Here is a 25,000-nt window from a genome sequence, read left to right as displayed (position 1 = left end):
TACAATACTGGAATATACTTAGAAGACATGATCTAAGACGAGTTTTTAAGTAATATAAAATATACAAAATACAGTAAATAAAAAGAACGAAGACACAGTATCTGGTCATGAGCTTAAAAGGTTTGACTCGAAATTCGAATATATTTACAAAGATATGGTAAGAATATTCTCTAGGCAATATAAAATAAATATAAAAAGACAATAGTATATAGAAGGTAGCGAAAATAAATATAGAAGCTCCCGCCAAACATCCAAAAAGACTGAAGATATAAAGATATGAAGATATCACGAAGTAGCTAAAGAATGTCTGGTTTCCCAAGTCCTTCGGCTGTGTAGATTTGAGAATAAGCAATGTTCTATAGTCCATTTTTCTTTAGTGAGGCAGATTTGCACCGACTCGCAGGGTTGCCCTTTTAATTCGGAAAAGTTTCCTGGTCGCTGATTGTCCGGAAGTATTTTGAAAAATTACATCTACCAATCAGCTATAAGGAAAAATTTCCGACCTTAAAGGGTACCCCTGCGAGTCGGTGCAAATCTGCCTCACTAAATAAAATGGACTATACGTCCTGTAGAGCGCATGGTTACACTGTGTGGATAGGATGAGGAAAACAGCCCTTAAGGAAAAGTACAATGGGGATAATGCGAGGTTTTAGGCTAGCTTATGCGAATGTCAAGAAAGTAACGATGACTAACTGTTTTTATGCAAGAACGAGGACAATTTAGGCTACGAAGGATAAGAAAATATTATACTCGACTCTCTCTCTCTCTCTCTCTCCTCCTCTCTCTCTCTCCTCTCTCTCTCCTCTCTCTCTCTCTCTCTCTCTCTCAAAATTATTACTATGGGTGAAATCAAATCTCCGATAGCTCGGGATATAGGAACACCATCTCTCTCTCTCTCTTCTCTCTCTCTCTCTCTCTCTCTCTCACTCCTCTCTCTCATCTCATCTCTCTCTCTCTCTCTCTCAACAACCAATTAATACCAAATACTTCCCAACTTGTAAAACAAACTTAAGCATAAATAATCCAATGAATCGTCCATCGCAGATCCGAATATGGAAAGGGAAACCCGGATAATAAGTGGAGAAGAAAACCGCAGAAGAGATTAAGCTAATAATAACACCAGAGTGAGTGATGTCATCAACATGTCTCGAATGATAATAATATTTCATGTTGTCCATTGCACGGTGTTTCTCTGCAGGAGGAGAACTCGGGTGAGTAAATAAAACAGCTTCTACTGGTTCATCTATGTCTATACAGTCGGAGGATGAATCTTAGTGTGACTTTGTTGCTTGTTTTCCTCTAGAGAGCCTGTTGTACCAACCGTGTGTCACACGATCGTACATAGTTCATTTTGTGTATATATTGTGCTTGTATCTTCGCTCTTCCCTCGCACTAAAATGAACACAGATTAAACATGTCTGCTATTCTCCCTCTGTAACAGTGTCTGTTATCTAAACATGAAATTTCTTGTTGCTTTGAGCTTTTGTATATAAAGGAGAGTGTTCTATAATAAATTTACTCAGTTGCTTTCAACCTGCCTTTGAGTCACAACCTTCTCTCGGCCCGTCACCTGTTAAGCCGACAGTGTTCTTTACGTAGGTGGTAACTTTTAATTACATATCCTAATCTACTTTTATATACATTTAAACACCCTTCCCGCTCATACAACTCCAAACGTCTTGTCTATAAGTACCCGATCATATGCCTTCTCCAAATCAATAAAAACCAGATGTAGTCCCCTCTGTCTTTCTACATATTTTCCATTGTTTGCCTCAATGCAAAAATTGCATCTACTGTACCATTTCCTGGGATAAATCCAAATTGTTATCCACTTACTGCTGTTCTATTTCTTATTCTTCCCTCTATAATTCGTTCATAGATCTTCATATTATGAGATATCAATTTCATCCCTCTATGTTTTGAGCAGTCCTATATATCCCACTATCCTTTGTATATAGGGACCATGACACTTTCCCCAGCTGTCCAGCATTTATTCATGATTGTAGATCTTTTTAAAGAAATCACTGAGTATATCCACACCCTCTCTTCCCAGACATTTCAACACCTCAACTGGGTTAGGTCCGACAACCTTTCCATTTCCCATTTCGTCAATTGCACTTTTTTACTTCTTCGCTGAAGGTATCTGAGACTGCTCTTACTCTCGGATTACCCTCTCCCATTTGTGTCCTTGATCTGCTTGCTTGATGTGTGTCACATCTTCAGTTGCTCTCTTTCTGCTTTTCGCTATTTTGTAGATTATCTGACCTTTTGATGTTTCTAAATTCTCATACAACTCGTTCATTCCATCTGCCTTTGTTTTACCTACAGTACTTTTAGTTTCTTTGTTTGCAATGTTTGTGTTATTATCATAAATTTTTCTGATATTATTGTCATTCCTCAAATAAGAATTCTATAGTCCGTCAGTTGTAGCGTCCGGAGAAAATAGTTGTTAACACTTTTCACCTAAAGTAATTGGCTTGATCCCAATGTATCCTGTAGAATTATTACCACATATTATCATTATCATTATCATTTCGTCGGTAGATCCGTGCCAAGTGACTCGCATCGATGCAGACGTGGAGAATTCCACCTTAAGTGTGAGATACAACACTACCGTGGTAGACCGAGCAGCGTGTGGAGATGGAAAACCGCTCTGTAATCCAGAGTCTAAAAATGGTTAGTATCGCTGGTTATCAACTTATGTGAGTTCAGTCTTTGCTTATCATCATAGTATTGTTCAAAAGGCTTCGCTCGCCCTCAGGGAAATGACCAGTATCGCTCGCCTGTAACCTGGCGCAAACGGCTCTCTTTGGGAGGGGAACCTACCTTCTGTCCTTTGGGAGGGGAGCCTACCTTCTGTCCTTTGGGAGGGGAGCCTACCTTCTGTCCTTTGGGAGGGGAACCTACCTTCTGTCCTTTGGGAGGGGAGCCTACCTTCTGTCCTTTGGGAGGGGAACCTACCTTCTGTCCTTTGGGAGGGGAGCCTACCTTCTGTCCTTTGGGAGGGGAACCTACCTTCTGTCCTTTGGGAGGGGAACCTACCTTCTACCCTTTGGGTATGACGCTTACAAGAACCTGTAAACAGTGCCATACCCAATGAAAGACCTGATGACCGAATGCCTCAATGAAAGAAAGATTAACGAAATAAATCACCTGCAACCCTAGTTGGAAAAACACGTTACTATAAGCTCAAAGGCTCCAGCAGGGAAAAATAGCCTGGGGAGGAAAGAAAATAAACTGCAGGAGAAGTAATGAACAATTAAATATATTAAGAACAGTAACAACATTAAAATAGATATTTCATACCTAAACTATGAAAAGATATTTATGCCAGTCCGTTCAACATAAAAACATTCGCTGCAAGTTTGAACTTTTGAAGTTCTACTGATTCGACTTTTCAATTAGGAAAATCATTCCAGAACTTGGTCACAGCTGGAATAAAACTTCTTGAATACTGTGTAGTATTGAGACTTATGATGAAGAAGGCCTGACTATTAGAATTAAATGCATATCTAGTACTATGTACAGGATGGTATTGTCCAGGAAGATCTGATTGTAAAGGATGGTCAGAATTAGGAAAAAATTTATCCAACATGCATAATGAACTAATTGAACGACGGAATAAGAAATCTAATAGAACGTAAGTTCCTGTCCAACAAATTAAGATGAGAATCAGCAACACTTCGGAACAGATTGATCACCGAAAAATCTTAAAAGACTTTCTCAATAAGCCAATGTTTGTGTAATTGAAGAAAGATAGACTGAATGTGCTTCTCAGAAGTAAATTTGCTATCAAAGAATCACACCTTAATTTCTATAAGAATGATAGTGTTAAAAAAAATATTATCAATGATGAGATCTGGAAGTTGAGGAGCCACTGTCCTTGATTTACTTACAATCATACTTTGGGTTTTATTAAGATTCAACTTCATATCCCATAATTTCTACCATGCGCCAATTTCAGCTAGATCTCTATCAAAGGATTCAGCAACCCCAGATCTACATTCAGGAGATGGAATTGATGCAAAGAGAGTAGAATCATCTGCTCGAGAAAACTATTAGTAGCAATATATAGACTAAACGTTCTGTGAAGCTCTTAGGTTTCCACAAACGCCTTGTGAATTTAACGGTGTTTTCACAATCTTCCCCTGTGAATTTAACGGTGTTTTCACAATCTTCCCCTGTGAATTTAACGGTGTTTTCACAAACTTTCCCTGTGAATTTAACGGTGTTTTCACAAACTTCCCCTCTGAATTTAATGGTGTTCTCACAAACTTCCACTGTGAATTTCAGTGTTTTCACAAACTTTCCCTGTGAATTTAACAGTGTTCTTACAAACTTTCCCTGTGAATTTAACAGTGTTTTCACAAACTTCCCCTGTGAATTTAATGGTGTTCTCACAAACTTCCCCTGTGAATTTAACGGTGTTTTAACAAACTTTCCCTGTGAATTTAACGGTGTTTTTACAATCTTCCCCTGTGAATTTAACAGTGTTTTCACAAACTTTCCCTGTGAATTTAACGGTGTTTTCACAAACTTCCCCTCTGAATTTAATGGTGTTCTCACAAACTTCCACTGTGAATTTCAGTGTTTTCACAAACTTTCCCTGTGAATTTAACAGTGTTCTTACAAACTTTCCCTGTGAATTTAACAGTGTTTTCACAAACTTCCCCTGTGAATTTAATGGTGTTCTCACAAACTTCCTCTGTGAATTTAACGGTGTTTTAACAAACTTTCCCTGTGAATTTAACGGTGTTTTTACAAACTTCCCCTGTGAATTTAACGGTGTTTTCACAAACTTTCCCTGTAAATTTAACGGTGTTTTCACAAACTTCCCCTCTGAATTTAATGGTGTTCTCACAAACTTCCACTGTGAATTTCAGTGTTTTCACAAACTTTCCCTGTGAATTAAACAGTGTTCTTACAAACTTTCCCTGTGAATTTAACAGTGTTTTCACAAACTTCCCCTGTGAATTAAATGGTGTTCTCACAAACTTCCCCTGTGAATTTAACGGTGTTTTAACAAAATTTCCCTGTGAATTTAACGGTGTTTTTACAAACTTCCCCTGTGAATTTAACAGTGTTTTCACAAACTTTCCCTGTGAATTTAACGGTGTTTTCACAAACTTCCCCTCTGAATTTAATGGTGTTCTCACAAACTTCCACTGTGAATTTCAGTGTTTTCACAAACTTTCCCTGTGAATTTAACAGTGTTCTTACAAACTTTCCCTGTGAATTTAACAGTGTTTTCACAAACTTCCCCTGTGAATTTAATGGTGTTCTCACAAACTTCCCCTATGAATTTAACGGTGTTTTAACAAACTTCCCCTGTGAATTTAACGGTGTTTTAACAAACTTTCCCTGTGAATTTAACGGTGTTTTCACAAACTTTCCCTGTGAATTTAACGGTGTTTTCACAAACTTTCCCTGTGAATTTAACGGTGTTTTCACAAACTTTCCCTGTGAATTTAACAGTGTTTTCACAAACTTCCCCTCTGAATTTAATGGTGTTCTCACAAACTTCCACTGTGAATTTCAGTGTTTTCACAAACTTTCCCTGTGAATTTAACAGTGTTCTTACAAACTTTCCCTGTGAATTTAACAGTGTTTTCACAAACTTCCCCTGTGAATTTAATGGTGTTCTCACAAACTTCCCCTGTGAATTTAACGGTGTATTAACAAACTTTCCCTGTGAATTTAACGGTGTTTTTACAAACTTCCCCTGTGAATTTAACGGTGTTTTCACAAACTTTCCCTGTGAATTTAACAGTGTTTTCACAAACTTCCCCTCTGAATTTAATGGTGTTCTCTCAAACTTCCACTGTGAATTTCAGTGTTTTCACAAACTTTCCCTGTGAATTTAACAGTGTTCTTACAAACTTTCCCTGTGAATTTAACAGTGTTTTCACAAACTTCCCCTGTGAATTTAATGGTGTTCTCACAAACTTCCCCTGTGAATTTAACGGTGTTTTAACAAACTTTCCCTGTGAATTTAACGGTGTTTTTACAAACTTTCCCTGTGAATTTAACCGTGTTCTTACAAACTTCCCCTGTGAATTTAACGGTGTTTTCACAAACTTTCCCTGTGAATTTAACGGTGTTTTCATAATCTTCCCCTGTGAATTTAACAGTGTTTTTACAAACTTTTCCTGTGAATTTAACGGTGTTTTCACAATCTTCCCCTCTGAATTTAATGGTGTTCTCACAAACTTCCCCTGTGAATTTAACTGTCTTTTCACAAACTTCCCCTTTGAATTTAACAGTGTTTTAACAAACTTTCCCTGTGAATTTAACGGTGTTCTCACAAACTTCCCCTTTGAATTTAACGGTCTTTTCACAAACTTCCCCTTTGAATTTAACGGTCTTTTCACAAACTTCCCCTTTGAATTTAACGGTCTTTTCACAAACTTCCCCTGTGAATTTAACTGTCTTTTCACAAACTTCCCCTGTGAATTTAACTGTCTTTTCACAAACTTCCCCTTTGAATTTAACGGTCTTTTCACAAACTTCCCCTTTGAATTTAACGGTCTTTTCACAAACTTCCCCTGTGAATTTAACTGTCTTTTCACAAACTTTCCCTGTGAATTTAACGGTGTTTTCACAAACTTCCCCTTTGAATTTAACGGTCTTTTCACAAACTTCCCCTTTGAATTTAACGGTCTTTTCACAAACTTCCCCTTTGAATTTAACGGTCTTTTCACAAACTTCCCCTTTGAATTTAACGGTCTTTTCACAAACTTCCCCTGTGAATTTAACTGTCTTTTCACAAACTTTCCCTGTGAATTTAACGGTCTTTTCACAAACTTCCCCTTTGAATTTAACGGTCTTTTCACAAACTTCCCCTGTGAATTTAACTGTCTTTTCACAAACTTCCCCTGTGAATTTAACTGTCTTTTCACAAACTTCCCCTTTGAATTTAACGGTCTTTTCACAAACTTCCCCTTTGAATTTAACGGTCTTTTCACAAACTTCCCCTGTGAATTTAACTGTCTTTTCACAAACTTTCCCTGTGAATTTAACGGTGTTTTCACAAACTTTCCCTGTGAATTTAACGGTGTTTTCATAATCTTCCCCTGTGAATTTAACAGTGTTTTTACAAACTTTTCCTGTGAATTTAACGGTGTTTTCACAATCTTCCCCTCTGAATTTAATGGTGTTCTCACAAACTTCCCCTGTGAATTTAACTGTCTTTTCACAAACTTCCCCTTTGAATTTAACAGTGTTTTAACAAACTTTCCCTGTGAATTTAACGGTGTTCTCACAAACTTCCCCTTTGAATTTAACGGTCTTTTCACAAACTTCCCCTTTGAATTTAACGGTCTTTTCACAAACTTCCCCTTTGAATTTAACGGTCTTTTCACAAACTTCCCCTGTGAATTTAACTGTCTTTTCACAAACTTCCCCTGTGAATTTAACTGTCTTTTCACAAACTTCCCCTGTGAATTTAACTGTCTTTTCACAAACGTCAAGTGAATCTATAGGGTTTGTACAAACCTCTTAAATCAGATTAATACAAAATATTTCTTATTTCTCTTAATTACCTTATCGGGTCTATCTATTTTTTTTTTTTTTTTTTTTTTTTTTTTAATAACTAAAATTGCTGCTAATGGATTCTGATGAAATTCTTAAATTTGGGGAATACGAGTAAGATAAGCCTCGATTTCATTCTATTTGAACATTTACGTATTTTCTTTTATCAGAAAAGTCGTATGCTGTGCTGCAGACTGCAAAAACTAAGTGGGACCTCGCTGATATAGATGTTATCCAGGTGAGAATTTATTTTATTAACTGAAGATTTACTTTGTTTACATGTTTTGGTACTTGAAGATTGACTTGTCGTACCTGTAGATTGATAAAGTATACCTGTAGATTAACCCTGTATACCTGTAGATTGACCCTGTAAACTGTAGCTTACAGTTTGATGTAGTACTGTATACCTGTAGATTAATCCTGTATACCTGTAGATTGTCCCTCAAACCTGTAGACTGATCCTGTGTACCTGTAGATTGCCCCTGAAACCTGTAGATTGACCTTGTATAACTGTAGATTGCCCCTGAAACCTGTAGATTGACCTTGTATAACTGTAGATTGCCCCTGAAACCTGTAGATTGACCTTGTATAACTGTAGATTGCCCCTGAAACCTGTAGATTGACCTTGTATAACTGTAGATTGCCCCTGAAACCTGTAGATTGACCTTGTATAACTGTAGATTGCCCCTGAAACCTGTAGATTGACCTTGTATAACTGTAGATTGCCCCTGAAACCTGTAGATTGACCTTGTATAACTGTAGATTGCCCCTGAAACCTGTAGATTGACCCTGAAAACTGTAGATTGATATAGTATAATTGCAGATTAAACCTGTACATCTGTAGATTGACAATGCAACCTGTAGGTTGATCCTGCGTACCTGTAGATTGATCCTGAAACCTGTTTATTAACCCTGAAACCTGTAGATTAACCCTGTATACCTGTAGATTGACCCTGTGTACCTGTAGATTAACCCTGCAACCTGTATATTGACCCTGTAACCTGTAGATTGACCCTGTGTACCTGTATATTTACCCTGCAACCTGTAGATTGACCCTGCAACCTGTAGATTGACCCTGTGTACCTGTATATTGACCCTGCAACCTGTAGATTGACCCTGCAACCTGTAGATTGACCCTGTGTACCTGTAGATTAACCCTGCAACCTGTATATTGACCCTGTAACCTGTAGATTGACCCTGTGTACTTGTATATTGACCCTGCAACCTGTAGATTGACCCTGCAACCTGTAGATTGACCCTGTGTACCTGTGGATTGATACTGTATTATTATAGTTATTACTTGCTAAACTACAACCCTAGTTGGAAAAGCAGGATGCTATAAGCCCAGAGGCTCCAGCAGGGAAAATAGCCCGTTGAGGGAAAGAAATAGGAAAAATAATATATTTTAAGAAGAGTAACAACATTAAAATGAATATTTCCCATATAAACAATAAAAAATTTAACAAAAGACAGAACAGCGTGCCTGAGTGTACCCTCAAGAAAGAGAACTCTAATCCAAGACAGTGGAAGGCCATGGTACAGAGGCTATGACACTACCTAAGACTAGAGAACAATGGTTTGATTTTGGAGTGTCCTTCTCCTAGAAGAGCTGCAGACCAAAGCTAAAAAGTCTCCTCTGCCCTTAACAAGAGGAAAGTGGCCACTGAATAATTACAATTGTTTGGTAATCTCAGTATTGACAGGTGTATGAGGACAGAGGAGAATAAGTAAAGAATAGGCCAGACTATTTGTCGTGTGTGTGTAGGCAAAGGGAAAATAAACTGTAACCAGAGAGAAGGATCCAATGTAGTACTGTCTGGATAGTCAAAAGACCCTATAACTCTCTAGCAGTAGTATAAAAGACCTGTAGATTAACCCTGTATACCTGTAGATTGACAAAGCAACCTGTAGACAGACCAGCAAGCCCGCAGACAGACCAGGAAACCTGTAGAATGATCCTGTGTATTTTCAGATTAACCTTGCATACCTGTAGATTAACTAGCAATTCTGTAGACAGACCAGCAAACCTATTGAATGGTCCTTTGTATCTATAGATTAACCCTGCATACCTATAGATCAACTCTGCAACCTAAAGATTGACCAGCAAACCTTTAGACAGACCAGCAAACCTGTAGAATGATCCCGTGTACCTGTAGATTAACCATGCATACATGTCATTGAACCTGCATGTCTATTGAAGCTGTGTACCTGTAGGCTGACTGTAATTGTCTGTAGATTAATCCAATCCCTTCAGGGATGTGAGGATTTCCCCCAGAGAGAGAGAGAGAGAGAGAGAAATTTCAGAGTATGTATAGAATCATAGATGAAACAAAGGAAATACAAGGCTCGATAGATAATTAGTATTATCTTCAGTCAGTTTTGATTAAAAGGCATTTAGAAACATCCCTCGTTCGTGGATAACGAAGATAATGATAATAAAAGCCCAGTATATTATGTATAGGCCCATAGCAGCTCACTAACGGAAGCTAATTAAGTCATTTTGTTTTATTCGTTTTCTTCTGAGTGCTTCGCTTCTTGATGATGACAATGACAAGAATGGAGTTGACTTAAGACAGGGGCCAAGCACCCCGAGAGTCCCCTTCCCAGGTCACAAACCCTAAAAGCAAATGATAAATAATGCCCTACCTTATTTCTTCATATACACTAACATTGTAACTACAACGGGGTCCTAAAAGTAGAGTAAATTACAAATAATAGGTTGCCTTACACATGGATACTATGAACTGTGGGATGTAAACAAACAAATGAGAAATTACTCAGGAGCATAGACTGCCAATATTTTGTGTAATTCGTCGTGGATTTATTGTCACAAAGAATAATATATAGAGAAGAAAAGGTTAGTTTTACAATCATTTATTGAATCCCCAGAAAATTTTCCTCACTCAAAACTCCTGGTTCTCACTGAGTGGCCTTCATTAGGGTATATCTTATTAACTATTTATTTGCGAAGGAAATAAAGGTTATTTTCGAAGAAATCGGGAGTATTCTAATGTAAAACCTCATTTCTTTATTAGTAAAGCTTTTCCTATGTTGTTCTATAATAAAAGTGGATAATGTTAGGTTGGGTTAGGTTAGGTTTTGTTAAGTATAAAATATACAAAAATAAAAATAAGAGCATTGATAACGATATAAGTTACTAGCAGTAATCGGTTTTATTGTAGTGTATTACAGGGCAATGTAACCTAGGAAAACAACTACTTTTTCTTATAGGAAAAAATTACGCTCTCTTCGAAAATGACACTCGTTCCCGTCGCAAATGAATAGTTTCAGAAATATATATACATCTATATCTTACGATAATGGGGGACCCTCAGCGGGAACTCGGGGTTTTGGGTGGGGAAAACATACTGGGGAAACGATATATAATCGTAAAACAAGCCTATTTTTCTCTATACATTACGTTCTTGAATGTATTATAATTGGAGGAAAATACAAAACAGTAGATCTGGATAAACTTTGGAGGCGCCGTTGCAAAGATTGTGTCATGAAAAAATACAGTAACCAGTGCTGCCAACGTCTCATGTAGATCAAATGTTAGCATTCCATGCTAACATTAGCACCCGTACTTACGTAAGTTCGTGCATACCAGTTTTCGACCTGCGCAAAAATCCCTCCCCCTGCGCAGAAGCTTTTCCCCCTCCAATTACTCGTTTTATTATCGTATACCTTTTAAAATAATCTCATTTTATATTCCCATTCAATATTATTTATCATACATTCCATTTTATCTTCTTATATTCGGTTTATTTCTTTTGTTATTTCCTTTTCACTCCCCGGTTTCACATAAATACTTGCTCTGGACTAGTTTCCCCATCCAGTTCATTCATGGTAAAATCATCTCATTTTATATTCCCATTCAATATTATTTATCATACATTCCATTTTATCTTCCTATATTGTTTTTATTTCTTTAGTTATTTCCTTTTCACTCCCCAGTTTCACATAAATACTTTCTCTGGACTAGTTTCCCTATTTAGTTAATTCATGTTTACCCTCTAGACTCCGTTGTTTTTCCCTTAACCAATCACGAACCGATACGTATTCAAAGTTTACACAAGGGGGTTGTCAACTGATATTTCTCTACCCCCCTTCCTTTATCTCTTTGAGTGGTCTGTTCATACCCCTTCCACAAAATCCTTTTCCCTTGAAACCTTTGTCCTAGTAAGGTGTCCGTCATTTCAAGTGTATTGGATGTCAAGATAGGACAAGAGATACACGATGCTGGAGACATGTAGTTTAATGCGTCCTCAGATACAGACTGATCCGGTTGCCCTCTGCAACCGGCACAGTGCCACTCACTTGGCGCCTGCCCGCCATGGGAAAACATATCTTACTGCAGGTACTCCATCATCCCCCCCCGAGATTAATACATGGGTATACATGGAGAGGCAATGATAAAAAATAATGCATGGATATACATGGATTAAATTGGGTGCATGTGCAAGAATAAGAAGACAGGTACATAGCTGTCAGGAATGCAAAATACAATGTGCGGGTAATACATGTTCATAGAATAATATGAAAAGCAAAAGCAATAAAAGACAGAAAGAAAAAAAAATGTATGCAGGTGCCGCTGTAATGTACGATGATCACATGTAGTCATCCATCCACGCAGGCCTTCTAGTGCACCGTGATGGGCGTGGCTTCCGTGCTGCATGTGGGCTGGGCGTGGGGTGACTGCCTGGTAGCTGCTCGGGCGTGGGCGTGGCTGGATGCGTAGCGGGTGTGGCCTGCCTAGGCTGGGGCCCCGATGATGTGAGACGCAGGTGCTTCCTGTTGCGGAGGGAGAGGCGCCCGCTGCCGTCTAGCTTGACTAGGTACTGTCGGTATGGGAGCGTTTCCGCTACGGTACCGGTGCGGTCCCACAGCTTAGTGGCCTGATTTTGCACTCGTACTTGGGATCCCGGGTTGATGGCTGGAAGCTTTCTGGACGGTCCAGTCCTGGTGAGGGCAGCACCACTGTCGGCCATCTGACGTTCTCTCTGCCGTAAGGTTGCCCCCCAGTGTTTGTCTACCGTGAGGTGCCAGCGAGCCGTAGGTACGCCATCTCGGAGCTGCCTGCCCGCTGCCATCTGGGCGGGTGACCTGTTTATTCCGCGGAGGGGGGTGTTGAGGTACTGCAGGATAGCCATAGAGGACTTGTCCGTGTCGAGGGTGCCGCTGCTGCCCGTGTTCGCCATTATTATCCGCTTCCCAATCTTGACTGCGGCCTCTGCCCTGCCGTTGGACTGCGGGTACTGGGCGGATGACAGACGCACAGACACGCCCCATAACTTGAAGAATTCCCCCATTTCCTCACTTGCCAGATTGGTGCCACCGTCCGTGGAAATTTGCTCCGGGGCCCCCCATCTGGCGAAGTAGCGACGTAGCTGAGTCTTGATGTAGGAGGAGGAGGTTCCGTGGGGGAAGTGGGCGAGCTCCAGCCACCCTGTGAGCCTGTCTGCGTAGGCCATGTACGAGTGTCCGTCGTGCTGAAACATATCTGCAACCGTCATCTGGAAGGGGTACTCTGGGGGCGGCGTGATAATGAGTTCCTCCGCGGCCTGAGATGGTGCGTGTACATCGCATTCTTCACACGAGGATCGGTGATACTGCAGGTCCCCCTCGAGTCCAGGCCAGTATACCGTCTGGCGCGCTCGTCGTTGCATCGAGTCCAGGCCTTGGTGCCCCGCGTGTAGGTTGGCAGCCACCTGCTGACGGAGAGGCTCCGGGATAACTAGGCGAACGTTGCCCTGTTCGAACGTATATGTCACCAAGTCTTGGATAACGGCCAGCCTCTCCCTGACACTGTAAAAGGGCCGAAGGCACGCAATTTCCTGGGACTTCCTATCGGCCCAGTCCCCGGCCAGGACTCTGGCCGTGAGCAGCTGGTACACGGGGTCGATGGTAGCGGCGTGCCTAACTCTCGCCTCGTCCACGACACAGCTGTCGTGCTCCACTGCTGCCACGACGGCGGCCGCCATGGTGTCGGTGAGGTCTTCGTCGAGGTCCATGTCGTAGGCGCTGGGATCGGCTTTTAAGGCGGGGTATCGGGACAGGAAGTCCGCCGCGCTGTTACGCTTCCCTGGCAGGTACTTGACCCTGAATCGGTACTGCAGAGTTCTCTCCTTCAGCCTGAAAAGGCGGGGGTTCGAGATTTCCGTGAGGGCACGATCCCCCAGTAACTTGGTTAACGGGCGGTGGTCCGTCACAACTGTGAGGTTGGGGCACCCCAGCAAGAACAGCCTCGCCTTCTGGAGACACCAGGCTACGGCAAGGGCCTCCCCTTCCACGGCAGCATAGCCAGCTTCAGCGGCGGTGAGATGGCGGCTGCCGCATAGTGCCAGGCGCCACCCACCCGTGCAGCAAAAGGGCGTATTGGCGGAGCTGCATGAGCAGTACTGTTGAAGGATGACGAACCCTATGCCTTCTTTACTCCAGTCGGTGATCGCTGCTGTGGGGCGGCTCCTGTCGTAGTAGGCCAGTCCGTCCTTCGCTAGTTGGCATATCATATCTTGGGCGTGATGAAATTTGGTGCGGAGTGCCTCGTCCCAGTACACTGCCTTCCCCGTTGGTTTTTTGAGGAGCTCCCTGAACGGATTCATGATAGGGGCTGTTGCGAGGAATGGCGCCAGCTGGTTGACAAATCCGTACCAAGCCCTTATGTCGGTGATAGAGGGCTGACGTGGCATCGGGAAGTTCTTGATGGCCGCCAAACGTTCCTCTGTTGGCTTGTAGGCCTCCCAGCCCAGGTTGAAGCCCGCGAAGTCTACTTCCCTTCTGGCGAATTGGAATTTCTCCGGCTTAAGCGTGATACCCTTGGCTGCGCATGTTTCGAGGAAGTCGTAGGCATGCCAGAAGGCCCCTTCGATGTTGTCGTCGTAGAGTAAGGTGTCGTCCACGCACTTGTATTTCCTCTGGATATCCTGGATGGCGTCGTCAAACCGTTTGGTATACGCATCGCCAGCGGAGCAGTGCCCCATGGGTGTACGACGGTAACGAAACCTTCCCCAGGGGGTAATAAATGTGGTTAGATCGCGGCTTTCTTCGTCTAACTCCACCTGGTGGTATCCCCAGTACGCGTCCGCCACGGTCTTGAACGTGTGCTTAGGAACCCCGGACACCATGTCGAATGGGGCAGGGGTGTAATGTGTCTCCCGTAGGCAAGATGCGTTGAGGCGCTGATAGTCGACTGTACGGCGTGGCTGTCCTGATTTCTTGGCGACGACCACCATACGGGCGCACCATTCGGTTGGCTGCCCAGCGGGTACCGGTTCTATAACGCCACGGGCGGCATCTTCTTCGAGCTGGGCCTTCACTTCTTCTTCCCAGTGTTTCGGCACTGATGCTGGGGTATGGCATGCGTAAGGCGTAGTTCCTGGGAGCAGGTGGATACGGTGCGGTTTCCCCTGCATCACTGGTAGTGGTTTCCTGGCTGTGTTGAAAGTCGTCGTAGCGAAATGTTGTAGGAGCCAGGCTTCCAACCTGGCCGCATGTTCCTCCTGGGGTGGCATGGGCACCTCGGCAGGTCGGGGTGGTACCTGGGCGGCCCGCCTGGCTGTGCCATCGAACAGGCTCACGTGTGCCACCGCGGGGGAGGGATAGGGGAATTCCTTGGGTATCAGCGTTAAATCCTTGCAAGCGTTCAACGACAGAAAGAGGTGCTTTGCCGACTGCACGAAGTACACGTCCTGCTCCGTGGTGCGACCTTGCAGGGTGACGTGGCACACGGCAGATCCAAGGCACTTCAGGGGAAGGTTTGCCACATCCCGCAAACCGGCCCGGGGTGTGAGAGCTGCTGGGCGGACTTGGAGGTGCGACAGCAAGGAGGGCCCGGCCACACATACCTGTGCCCCAGTGTCCGCCACGGCGGTGACTGGCACTCGTACTCCCGTATCGTTGTGCACGACTGTCACCTCCACTACTGGGTGGCGGGCAAGGTTGGCGCCTGCAACAAGCACAGCACTAGACGTAGCACTAGACACATCCGTCGGGGATCCTGCCGATTTTGCCTGTGACTTCCTGCAGCATCTGTGATAGTGGCCCTGCTTGTGGCACCCGTTGCATAAGACGGATTTAGCGGGGCATGAAGCTCTACCAGGGGCATGGCGCCCACCGCAGTTCCCGCAGGAAGGGGGTGGGGGACCCCTGCCTGTGCCAGCGACGGTTGCACTTGGATGATCTGCCTCAGGTGTTTCGCTGCCAGCTGCACAAGCAGATTCCCTCCAGTTGCATTGGCGAGCAGCGGCGTCGACGCGGGCCGCCTCATATGCACAGCACTTGGCCCTAAGGGCACTAACACTATTGATATCATTGCTACACTGGTATACATGGCGGCGCATAGCCTCATCGCTTAGGCCCACCATTAACTTGGGTAATAACATATATTCAGCCAGATTACACTGACACTGAGGGCACTGGAAATTGCAATCGGTGGCCTTCTGAGAACACTTTAAAAAATAATCACTGACACTTTCTCCTGGGCCTTGTACCGCGTTAAAAAACTCCGACCATAATACGGCACGATTTGTAGAACGCAACACAATATCGCGAATAAAGTCCATGGCTTCCGTAGCGGTGAGGTTGCCCCATTCCTGTGACGTGAATCTGGCATCTAGCGCCCGTTGCAGATGGGGTGTGCAGTATAGCCTGATGTGGTGGACGACCTCGTGGGGCGGTAGTCTGCACAGTTCGATCCAGCATTCCATCGACCTCCTCCAGGACCTGAATGCAGCGGGCTTCAGCTCAATTTCGCACTTCTCCGGGGCTGCAGACGCGGGGACACGAGGTGCAGGGGTAGCATGTGTCGCAAGCCGGTCACGGAGAGCGTTGATCATATGTTGCTGTGCCGCCACGGCTTGCCTGGCTTCTTGCAGGGCAGGGACAAGTCCACGGGGGACGACAGGGCGTGCGGCCCTTGGGGTGGACTGCATTGAGCGGCGCTGGAAGGGCATGGTGAGGGTCGCGTTTGTCCTTGATAATCACTGCGCCATATTGGATGTCAAGATAGGACAAGAGATACACGATGCTGGAGACATGTAGTTTAATGCGTCCTCAGATACAGACTGATCCGGTTGCCCTCTGCAACCGGCACAGTGCCACTCACTTGGCGCCTGCCCGCCATGGGAAAACATATCTTACTGCAGGTACTCCATCAAAGTGAGATTTATTTTTTCATATTTTGCGATGGAGGAAGTTATAGAAACTTGTAACGGCTGCAGTATTCCGTACCTAAAAGCATTTTCTAAATTCCATGGCGATTTTTATGATTCTTCAACTAATGTTAATAATTTCCTGAAAGCACACAATGTAATTCCTCAACTCTTACAGTGCCCCAAGTGCTGTTCCCTTATATCTTACAGGAAAGTCATTCACGTGTTTTATTGTAATACCGAAACCAACATACCTAAAACCAAAAAGAAACACCGTTGTGGTTATACCGTTACTTCTTATAAAGGTACATTTTTGGGAAAAAGTCGTCTACACCCATGAAAGATAATATTATTTGCAAACCACTTTTTACATAAACATTGGCCCCAGAACCATCCTCATCCTAGTCATAGGAGTTAAGCCGTCAGTCTCACCCTCCCGTGACCCGCAAGTTTCGACGTCTTTTTCATAAAGGTAAGTCATTCCTCAAGTCATTATATGTGTTTTGTGACCGGGGAAGTCCTAGGTTAGGTTAGGTGGGTTTGTTAGGCTCTGTGCCAATTTTGTACTTTTTATATATAAAAAGTACAAAATTGGCACAGAGCCTAACAAACCCACCTAACCTAACCTAGGACTTCTAAAAAGTACAAAATTGGCACAGAGCCTAACAAACCCACCTAACCTAACCTAGGACTTCCCCGGTCACAAAACACATATAATGACTTGAGGAATGACTTACCTTTATGAAAAAGACGTCGAAACTTGCGGGTCACGGGAGGGTGAGACTGACGGCTTAACTCCTATGACGGGGATGAGGATGGTTCTGGGGCCAATTATATTGTGTAAAACTTATATGGAAAAATTATTTAAAATACATATGGAAATATCTATCATTACTATTGATAGTAATGTCACCGTACCGTTGGTAACTCTGTGTATCATTCGTAACATGGAGAATTTTACCATTCTCAGTAAATACCTGAGGTTTGTGACCTGTCATACTACTAGGTTAGGTTAGGTGGGTTTGTTAGGTTCTGTGCCCTTTTTGTACTTTTTATATATTGAGTAAATCTTACATGGAAAAATTATTTAAAATACGTATGGAAATTTCTAGCATTGCTATCGTTAGTAATATCATCTTGCCGTTGGTAACTCTGTGTACCATACAGGAACGTTGGTAACACTGAGTATCATTGGTAACGTTGCTAATGTTATCGTTCGCAGTACATTCGTAAGGAAAGTGACACCGTTGAACAAGTGCTTATATTTAAATATTTTAACACAACATATATGACAACAGTAATTATATTTAACAATTTTAACAGAAAATATATGTTTTCCTGTAGGAAATAACGTGATTTAACCGGTTTTCAGCTTCATTTCTTCCGTAATAACAGCAACTAATTCGGCAACTTGAAGTTTACCCCCCAAATTAAAACATATATTTTCTGTTCAAAATCACACCCTGTAATACAATACAAATTTACCCAGTAATCTCTGTCCTTTTCAGCACCAGGGCAAGGTGACCTGCTGCAGAAAAGAGCGAGCAATAATCAAGTGTGGAAACGTTTTTTCAAATGAAGTTGACTTACCTGGAATCCCACAGGATGATATCATCTATCCGTTACTGTTGTAAATATTATTTCCATTTCGTGTTCTGTAGTCTTCTCAAGGGGGCATTGCTGTAAGTGTGTCTTAACATGGGGAGGGGGTGGGGGGGGGGGGGTTACTGTGGGTAATATCAAGGATTCTTCTTCTTCTTCTTCTTATACTTGGTATATATTGTTTATAAAATAATAAAAGAGCAACAGCCATAATTAATTTTTTTGACATGAATGAGCTCGATTAAAAGAAAGCCTTTTTAAAAGATAGCTGGAAGACAACATTCTCTGAATACAGCCAAAAGACAGCTTATTTGGTTTTCTGTATAATAGATTAATAATCCTTCACCAACCTCTTAAGTTTTTCAGTGCAGCTTCCACTAATTAATTCTGAAGTACTTCCACAAACCTCTTTTGTTCTTCAATGCAACTACCAGCCTGCCACTGATAGATTCTAAACTACTTTCACAAACTCAGTGCAACTGCCACTGATAGATTCTAAACTACTTTCACAAACTCAGTGCAACTGCCACTGATAGATTCTAAACTACTTTCACAAACTCAGTGCAACTGCCACTGATAGATTCTAAACTACTTTCACAAACTCAGTGCAACTGCCACTGATAGATTCTAAACTACTTTCACAAACTCAGTGCAACTGCCACTGATAGATTCTAAACTACTTTCACAAATTCAGTGCAACTGCCACTGATAGATTCTAAACTACTTTCACAAACTCAGTGCAACTGCCACTGATAGATTCTAAACTACTTTCACAAACTCAGTGCAACTGCCACTGATAGATCCTAAACTACTTTCACAAACTCAGTGTAACTGCCATTGATAGATTCTAAACTCCTTTCACAAACTCAGTGCAACTGCCACTGATAGATTCTAAACTACTTTCACAAACTCAGTGCAACTGCCACTGATAGATTCTAAACTACTTTCACAAACTCAGTGCAACTGCCACTGATAGATCCTAAACTACTTTCACAAACTCAGTGTAGCTGCCACTGATAGATTCTAAATTACTTTCACAAACTCAGTGCAACTGCCACTGATAGATTCTAAACTACTTTCACAAACTCAGTGCAACTGCCACTGATAGATTCTAAACTACTTTCACAAACTCAGTGCAACTGCCACTGATAGATTCTAAACTACTTTCATAAACTCAGTGCAGCTGCCACTGATAGATTATAAACTACTTTCACAAACTCAGTGCAACTGCCACTCTAAACTAATTTCACAAACTCAGTGCAACTGCCACTGATAGATTCTAAATACCTTTCACAAACTCAGTGCAACTGCCACTGATAGACTCTAAACTACTTTCACAAACTCAGTGCAACTGCCACTGATAGATTCTAAACTAATTTCACAAACTCAGTGCAACTGCCACTGATAGATTCTAAACTAATTTCACAAACTCAGTGCAACTGCCACTGATAGATTCTAAACTACTTCCACAAACTCAGTGCAACTGCCACTGATAGATCCTAGACTACTTTCACAAACTCAGTGCAACTGCCACTGATAGATCCTAAACTACTTTCACAAACTCAGTGCAACTGCCACTCTAAACTACTTCCACAAACTCAGTGCAACTGCCACTGATAGATTCTGAACTACTTTCACAAACTCAGTGCAACTGCCACTGATAGATTCTAAACTACTTTCACAAACTCAGTGCAACTGCCAATGATAGATTCTAAATAACTTTCTTAAACTCAGTGCAATTGCCACTCTAAACTACTTCCACAAACTCAGTGCAATTGCCACTGATAGATTCTAAATAACTTTCACAAACTGAGTGCAACTGCCACTGATAGATTCTAAATAACTTTCACAAACTGAGTGCAATTGCCACTGATAGATTCTAAACTACTTCCACAAACTCAGTGCAACTGCCACTGATAGATTCTAAATAACTTTCACAAACTGAGTGCAATTGCCACTGATAGATTCTAAATAACTTTCACAAACTGAGTGCAATTGCCACTGATAGATTCTAAATAACTTTCACAAACTGAGTGCAATTGCCACTGATAGATTCTAAATAACTTTCACAAACTGAGTGCAATTGCCACTGATAGATTCTAAATAACTTTCACAAACTGAGTGCAACTGCCACTGATAGATTCTAAATAACTTTCACAAACTGAGTGCAATTGCCACTGATAGATTCTAAATAACTTTCACAAACTGAGTGCAACTGCCACTGATAGATTCTGAACTACTTTTACAAGCTCAGTGTAGCTCCTACTGATGAACTTTGAACTTTACCTGAGATTCTTCTGAACTTTAGCCCATTCACAACATCCATTTTTCAAATATGACCAATTGTTTATTTTATCCACTCTAAAAAAATATTTTTTTTTTCTTTTTAATAGCAATGACACCCATCTGGTCATCAGGCTGAAGCCTAAACAACACGTGAAGGACTATAATGTTCAGGTCTATCAGCGGGTTCCTCAAAAACTGCTGGCCACAAAGAACAAGGTAGTATCAGCTACTGACATTGTCATACCTGGAAATTACACTGATCAGAAAAAAGTTCTTGTCAAGGTTAGTCCTGCTTGGTTGTGTTTATATTGAAAATGTGTCTACCATTAGGACTATTGCTCACTGTACATGCTATCACCAAGTGAAGAGTTTCTGTCATGTCTTCTTTCCATAAAAGCCTTTGAGATGTAATCCTGATTCAGAGCAATATTTGTTTAACGGAAGAGATTCCTGGCAAAATAAGCCCCACCCCCTGATGACGTCATAGCAAATCACGTGGGAGACAATTTGATTGGCTATGACGTCATCCGGGGGTGGGGCTTATTTCGCCCGGAATCTTGGCGGCGACCATAATTATCCTAACTAACAAGTCCCACTAATCCTCCTCCTCCTCTTATTATTATTGTTGTTGTTGTTGTTGTTATTAAGACTACGTTCCACCCCAAAAGCCAAAGCAGCCCTTCAAAAGAAGGCAACCGTGTTACCCCATACGAATGGGAAAAAGGCACGCTAATAGTAGAATAGTATAGATTATTATTATCATCATTATTATTATTATTATTAGCTAATCTATAACACTAGTTAGAAAAGCAAAATTCTGTAAATCCAAGGGCTCCAACAGGGAAAAATAACCGAGTGAGGAAAAGAGATAAGGAAACAAATAACTATATGAGAAGTAGCGAATATAAGATATCTCAGGATCAACGTTAAAATTAGATCTGTCATAATATATAAACTATGAAGAGAGATTTGTGTGGCAACGCAGAAAGTTAAGCTTTCTTCTTCTCTCATTTCCGTCTCCGTTTCTTGTAGCAATTTACGTTTTCTGACAAACAAACGAACTATCTCAACACGCTTGGCCTATTTTAGAAAATAACCTTGATACTAAATTCATTGATGTTAAATAGCTAACGTTGTTTTAATTATCTTTCTTCACAGTTTTCCAAAAACCTAAGAATGAAATGTAAAGACGGCCACGACCCATTTCACATCGATATCACGAAAACTGTGGAGACCACCGACACTCCATACTCCCAAACAACTGCCCCGTAAGTTTGAAAAACCTCAGTTCCATGTATTTCACGTTCTTGCTCTCTGTGATATTGTGTTTAACATGTTTAAAGGTTGGTTGTGAATACCAGAGGCAAGGGACAGTGACAGTGCACTAGATATTGGCCATATATACATATCATCAGCGCCTAAACCCCTTCTCTACCCAAGCTAGGACCAAGGAGGGCTAGGCAATGGCTGTTCATGTTTTTGGTTCTGTAGTAATATTGATTCTCCTATTACTCATGAGTATTGAATTATCAAATATCTCTTATTTATGGTCTTCAACTGTATTGGGTTAGAGTTTTCTTGCTTGAGGGTACACTCGGGCACACTGTTCTCTCTTATTTCTCGTTTTTTTTTTAAGTTTTTATAGTTTATATAAGAAAGATTTATGTTAATGTTACGGTTCTTACAATATTTTATTCTAATTGTTCAATGCTTCTCTTGTAGTTCATATGTTTCCTTATTTTCTTTCCTCACTGGGCTATTTTTCCCTGTTGGAGCCCTTAGGGTTATGACATCCTGCCTTTCCAACTAGGGTTGTAGCTTAGCTTAGCTAATAATAATAATAACAATGACTTTGCTTTGGCTTTGGGGTAGACCGTAGTCCTGATCGGCTGCCCTGCCTGACATCGCTTAGACCCCAGTAGCGTATGTACATGTTTGTATGTTCTATAAACACAGAGATACAGTTGGCCTTTAAAAAGAAATCTATAGTCCATTTCTTTTAGCGAGTCATATTTGCACCGACTCGCAGCGGTGCCCTTTTAGCTCGGAAAAGTTTCCTGATCGCTGATTGATTGGACAAAATAATTCTAACCAATCAGCGACCAGGAAACTTTTCCAAGCTAAAAGGGCACCGTTGCGAGTCGGTGCAAATATGACTCGCTAAAAGAAATGGACTATAGCGTGATAGGTCTCAACTTTTTAGTTATACGTAACTATATAAATATAGCAACATGTTTGATAAAATATAGCAAATTAATTATCTTAAAATATTGAGATCGAGCAAAGATTGTGAAAATTCACCTAATCTATATGTGTAGTTTTTTATTGTTATTAATAATTATCCTTTCCAAGGTCTAAAAAACCTATTAATAAATATACTTTCCTAAACCTAAACTTATTGATAATTATTCATTCCTATGTCTAAACTTATTAAACTATTCTTTCCTATGTCTAACTATTTTTTCATATGTCTAAACTTATTGATACCTATTTTTCCTAGCCCAAAAGTTTTTGATAACTATTCTTTCCTATACCTAACTTATTGATAACTACTCCTTCCTATACCTACAGTAAACTTAATGATAACTATCCTTTCTTATTTCTAAACTTATTGAGATCTACTCATTCCTCGCCCTAACCCTATTGATAACTATTCTTTCCTATCCCTAAACTTATTAATAACTATTCTTTCCAGTCTAAACTATCTTTTCATAGGCCTAAACTTATAACTATTCTTTTCAGTCTAAACTATCCTTTCGTAGGCCTAAATTTATAACTATTTTTTCCGTCTAAACTATCCTTTCATAGGCTTAAACTTGTTAATAACTATTCTTTCCTGTCTAAACCTATTAATAACTATCCTTTCATGGGCTTAAACTTGTTAATAACTATTCTTTCCAGTCTAAACTTATTAATAACTATTCTTTCATAGGCCCAAACTTATCAATACTGTTTTTCCTAGGCCTAACCTTCTCTACGTGAGTGTGGGCGCAGTAGCTGGGAGTGTCCTTGTGATTGCTGTCGTCCTGTGGTTTTACAGAGGCAGGACTGACGTTGTCATAGACCAAACAGTGTCGTGTATTCCAGAAGATTTAAACAGTAAGTGGAAACAGAATTCGTGAGGTATTTACCATGAAAACAGCTTTGGGCCCGTGTTTGCTCGTTTATAAAGTTTATGCGTATTTTGATTCTGTTTTGCTTAAGTAGAACATATGTTAGTTTATTTTGATTCTATTTTCTCTTCTCCATCCCTTCTGAAATCGTATGGTTTTCTGTTTTGAATCTAATTACCGAGTTTACTTTATTTTTCTTCTATGATCATTGCATCATTAAATTGTTCATAAATCAAGAAAACATAAATTAACTTTAAATCGTAGAGAACTGTTCCTGTCAACAATACATGGCGCCTACCGACGAATCTCCACCATCGGCATCATGGAGTGTTGAAATGCTTTTCAGTTTATCTTATTACCAGAAGTTTAGATGAAGTTATCAAGGATAAATGCTCTCAAAACTTATTGAAATTTTGGTAATTGTTTACAACACCACGCTCTCCATTTACTCCAAAATAATGCAATCCTGCAGTTTTCATCTTCTTGCACAGTAATTAGGTGGTTATTTAAATTCTGGGAAAGCAATAATTAGCAAGATATGTTGAGGAAGGGGGAAGGGGTTTTAAAAAGAAAATAGCTTGGTTTGCTTACCAAACGACTTGGAAATGACATGTCAACTTAGTCAACCAAACAGAATTTGTGATGCTAGCGTACATAAACAGAAATTCGTGATGCCAGCGTACATTTGATATACTGTATATTCAAAATATATTTAATAAAAAATTGAGTGATTACTCAAAAGTGTCACTATTTGTAAATTGCATATTTTATGGACACTTTTGAGTAATTAATCCATTTTTAATTAAGTATATTTTGAATATACAGTATATCAAATGTACGCTGGCATCATGAACTTGATTATGTACGCTGGCATCACAAATTCTGTTAGGTTGACTATGTTGACATGTCAGTTCCAAGTCGTTTGGTGAGGAAACCGAGCTATTTTCTTTTTATAACCCCTTCCCCCTTCCTCAACATATCTTGCTAATTATTGCTTTCCCAGAATTTAAATAACCACCTAATTACTGTGCAAGAAGATGAAAACTGCAGGATTGCATTATTTTGGAGTAAATGGAGAGCGTGATGTTGTAAACAATTACCAAAATTTTATTAATAATTTACATACCACTTCGTCTACTGTAGACCTGCTGCATTATTCTAAATATGTAGGCTAAGAATATACAGTATACAGAGTACAAAATTTGACTTATTATTTCTGGATGACTCAATTCTGGTTAGCCAATAATAATCATAAGATACTGTAGTGATCAGCTTCTATGATAAACGCCTCTCCTAAAATGCATATTTGTGTATCCA

General features: G+C 40.9%; 1 protein-coding gene across 1 annotated transcript in view; it reads left to right on the top strand.

The window, feature by feature from the left end:
- LOC137628688 (uncharacterized) overlaps window positions 1-25,000 on the top strand; it is a 48,928-nt gene that overhangs the window by 16,936 nt on the left and 6,992 nt on the right. The window contains exons 2-7 of the mRNA XM_068359838.1: window positions 2,545-2,676; window positions 7,701-7,768; window positions 18,191-18,312; window positions 20,678-20,852; window positions 21,729-21,838; window positions 23,533-23,669. Of these exons, the coding sequence (XP_068215939.1) occupies window positions 2,545-2,676; window positions 7,701-7,768; window positions 18,191-18,312; window positions 20,678-20,852; window positions 21,729-21,838; window positions 23,533-23,669 (744 nt within the window). The remainder of the gene's footprint in view (window positions 1-2,544; window positions 2,677-7,700; window positions 7,769-18,190; window positions 18,313-20,677; window positions 20,853-21,728; window positions 21,839-23,532; window positions 23,670-25,000) is intronic.

Source organism: Palaemon carinicauda, chromosome 36, assembly GCF_036898095.1.
Source record: "Palaemon carinicauda isolate YSFRI2023 chromosome 36, ASM3689809v2, whole genome shotgun sequence".
Taxonomy (NCBI): domain Eukaryota; kingdom Metazoa; phylum Arthropoda; class Malacostraca; order Decapoda; family Palaemonidae; genus Palaemon; species Palaemon carinicauda.
The sequence above is the reverse complement of the archived record's forward strand: the minus strand, read 5'-3'. Positions and strand labels throughout refer to the sequence as shown.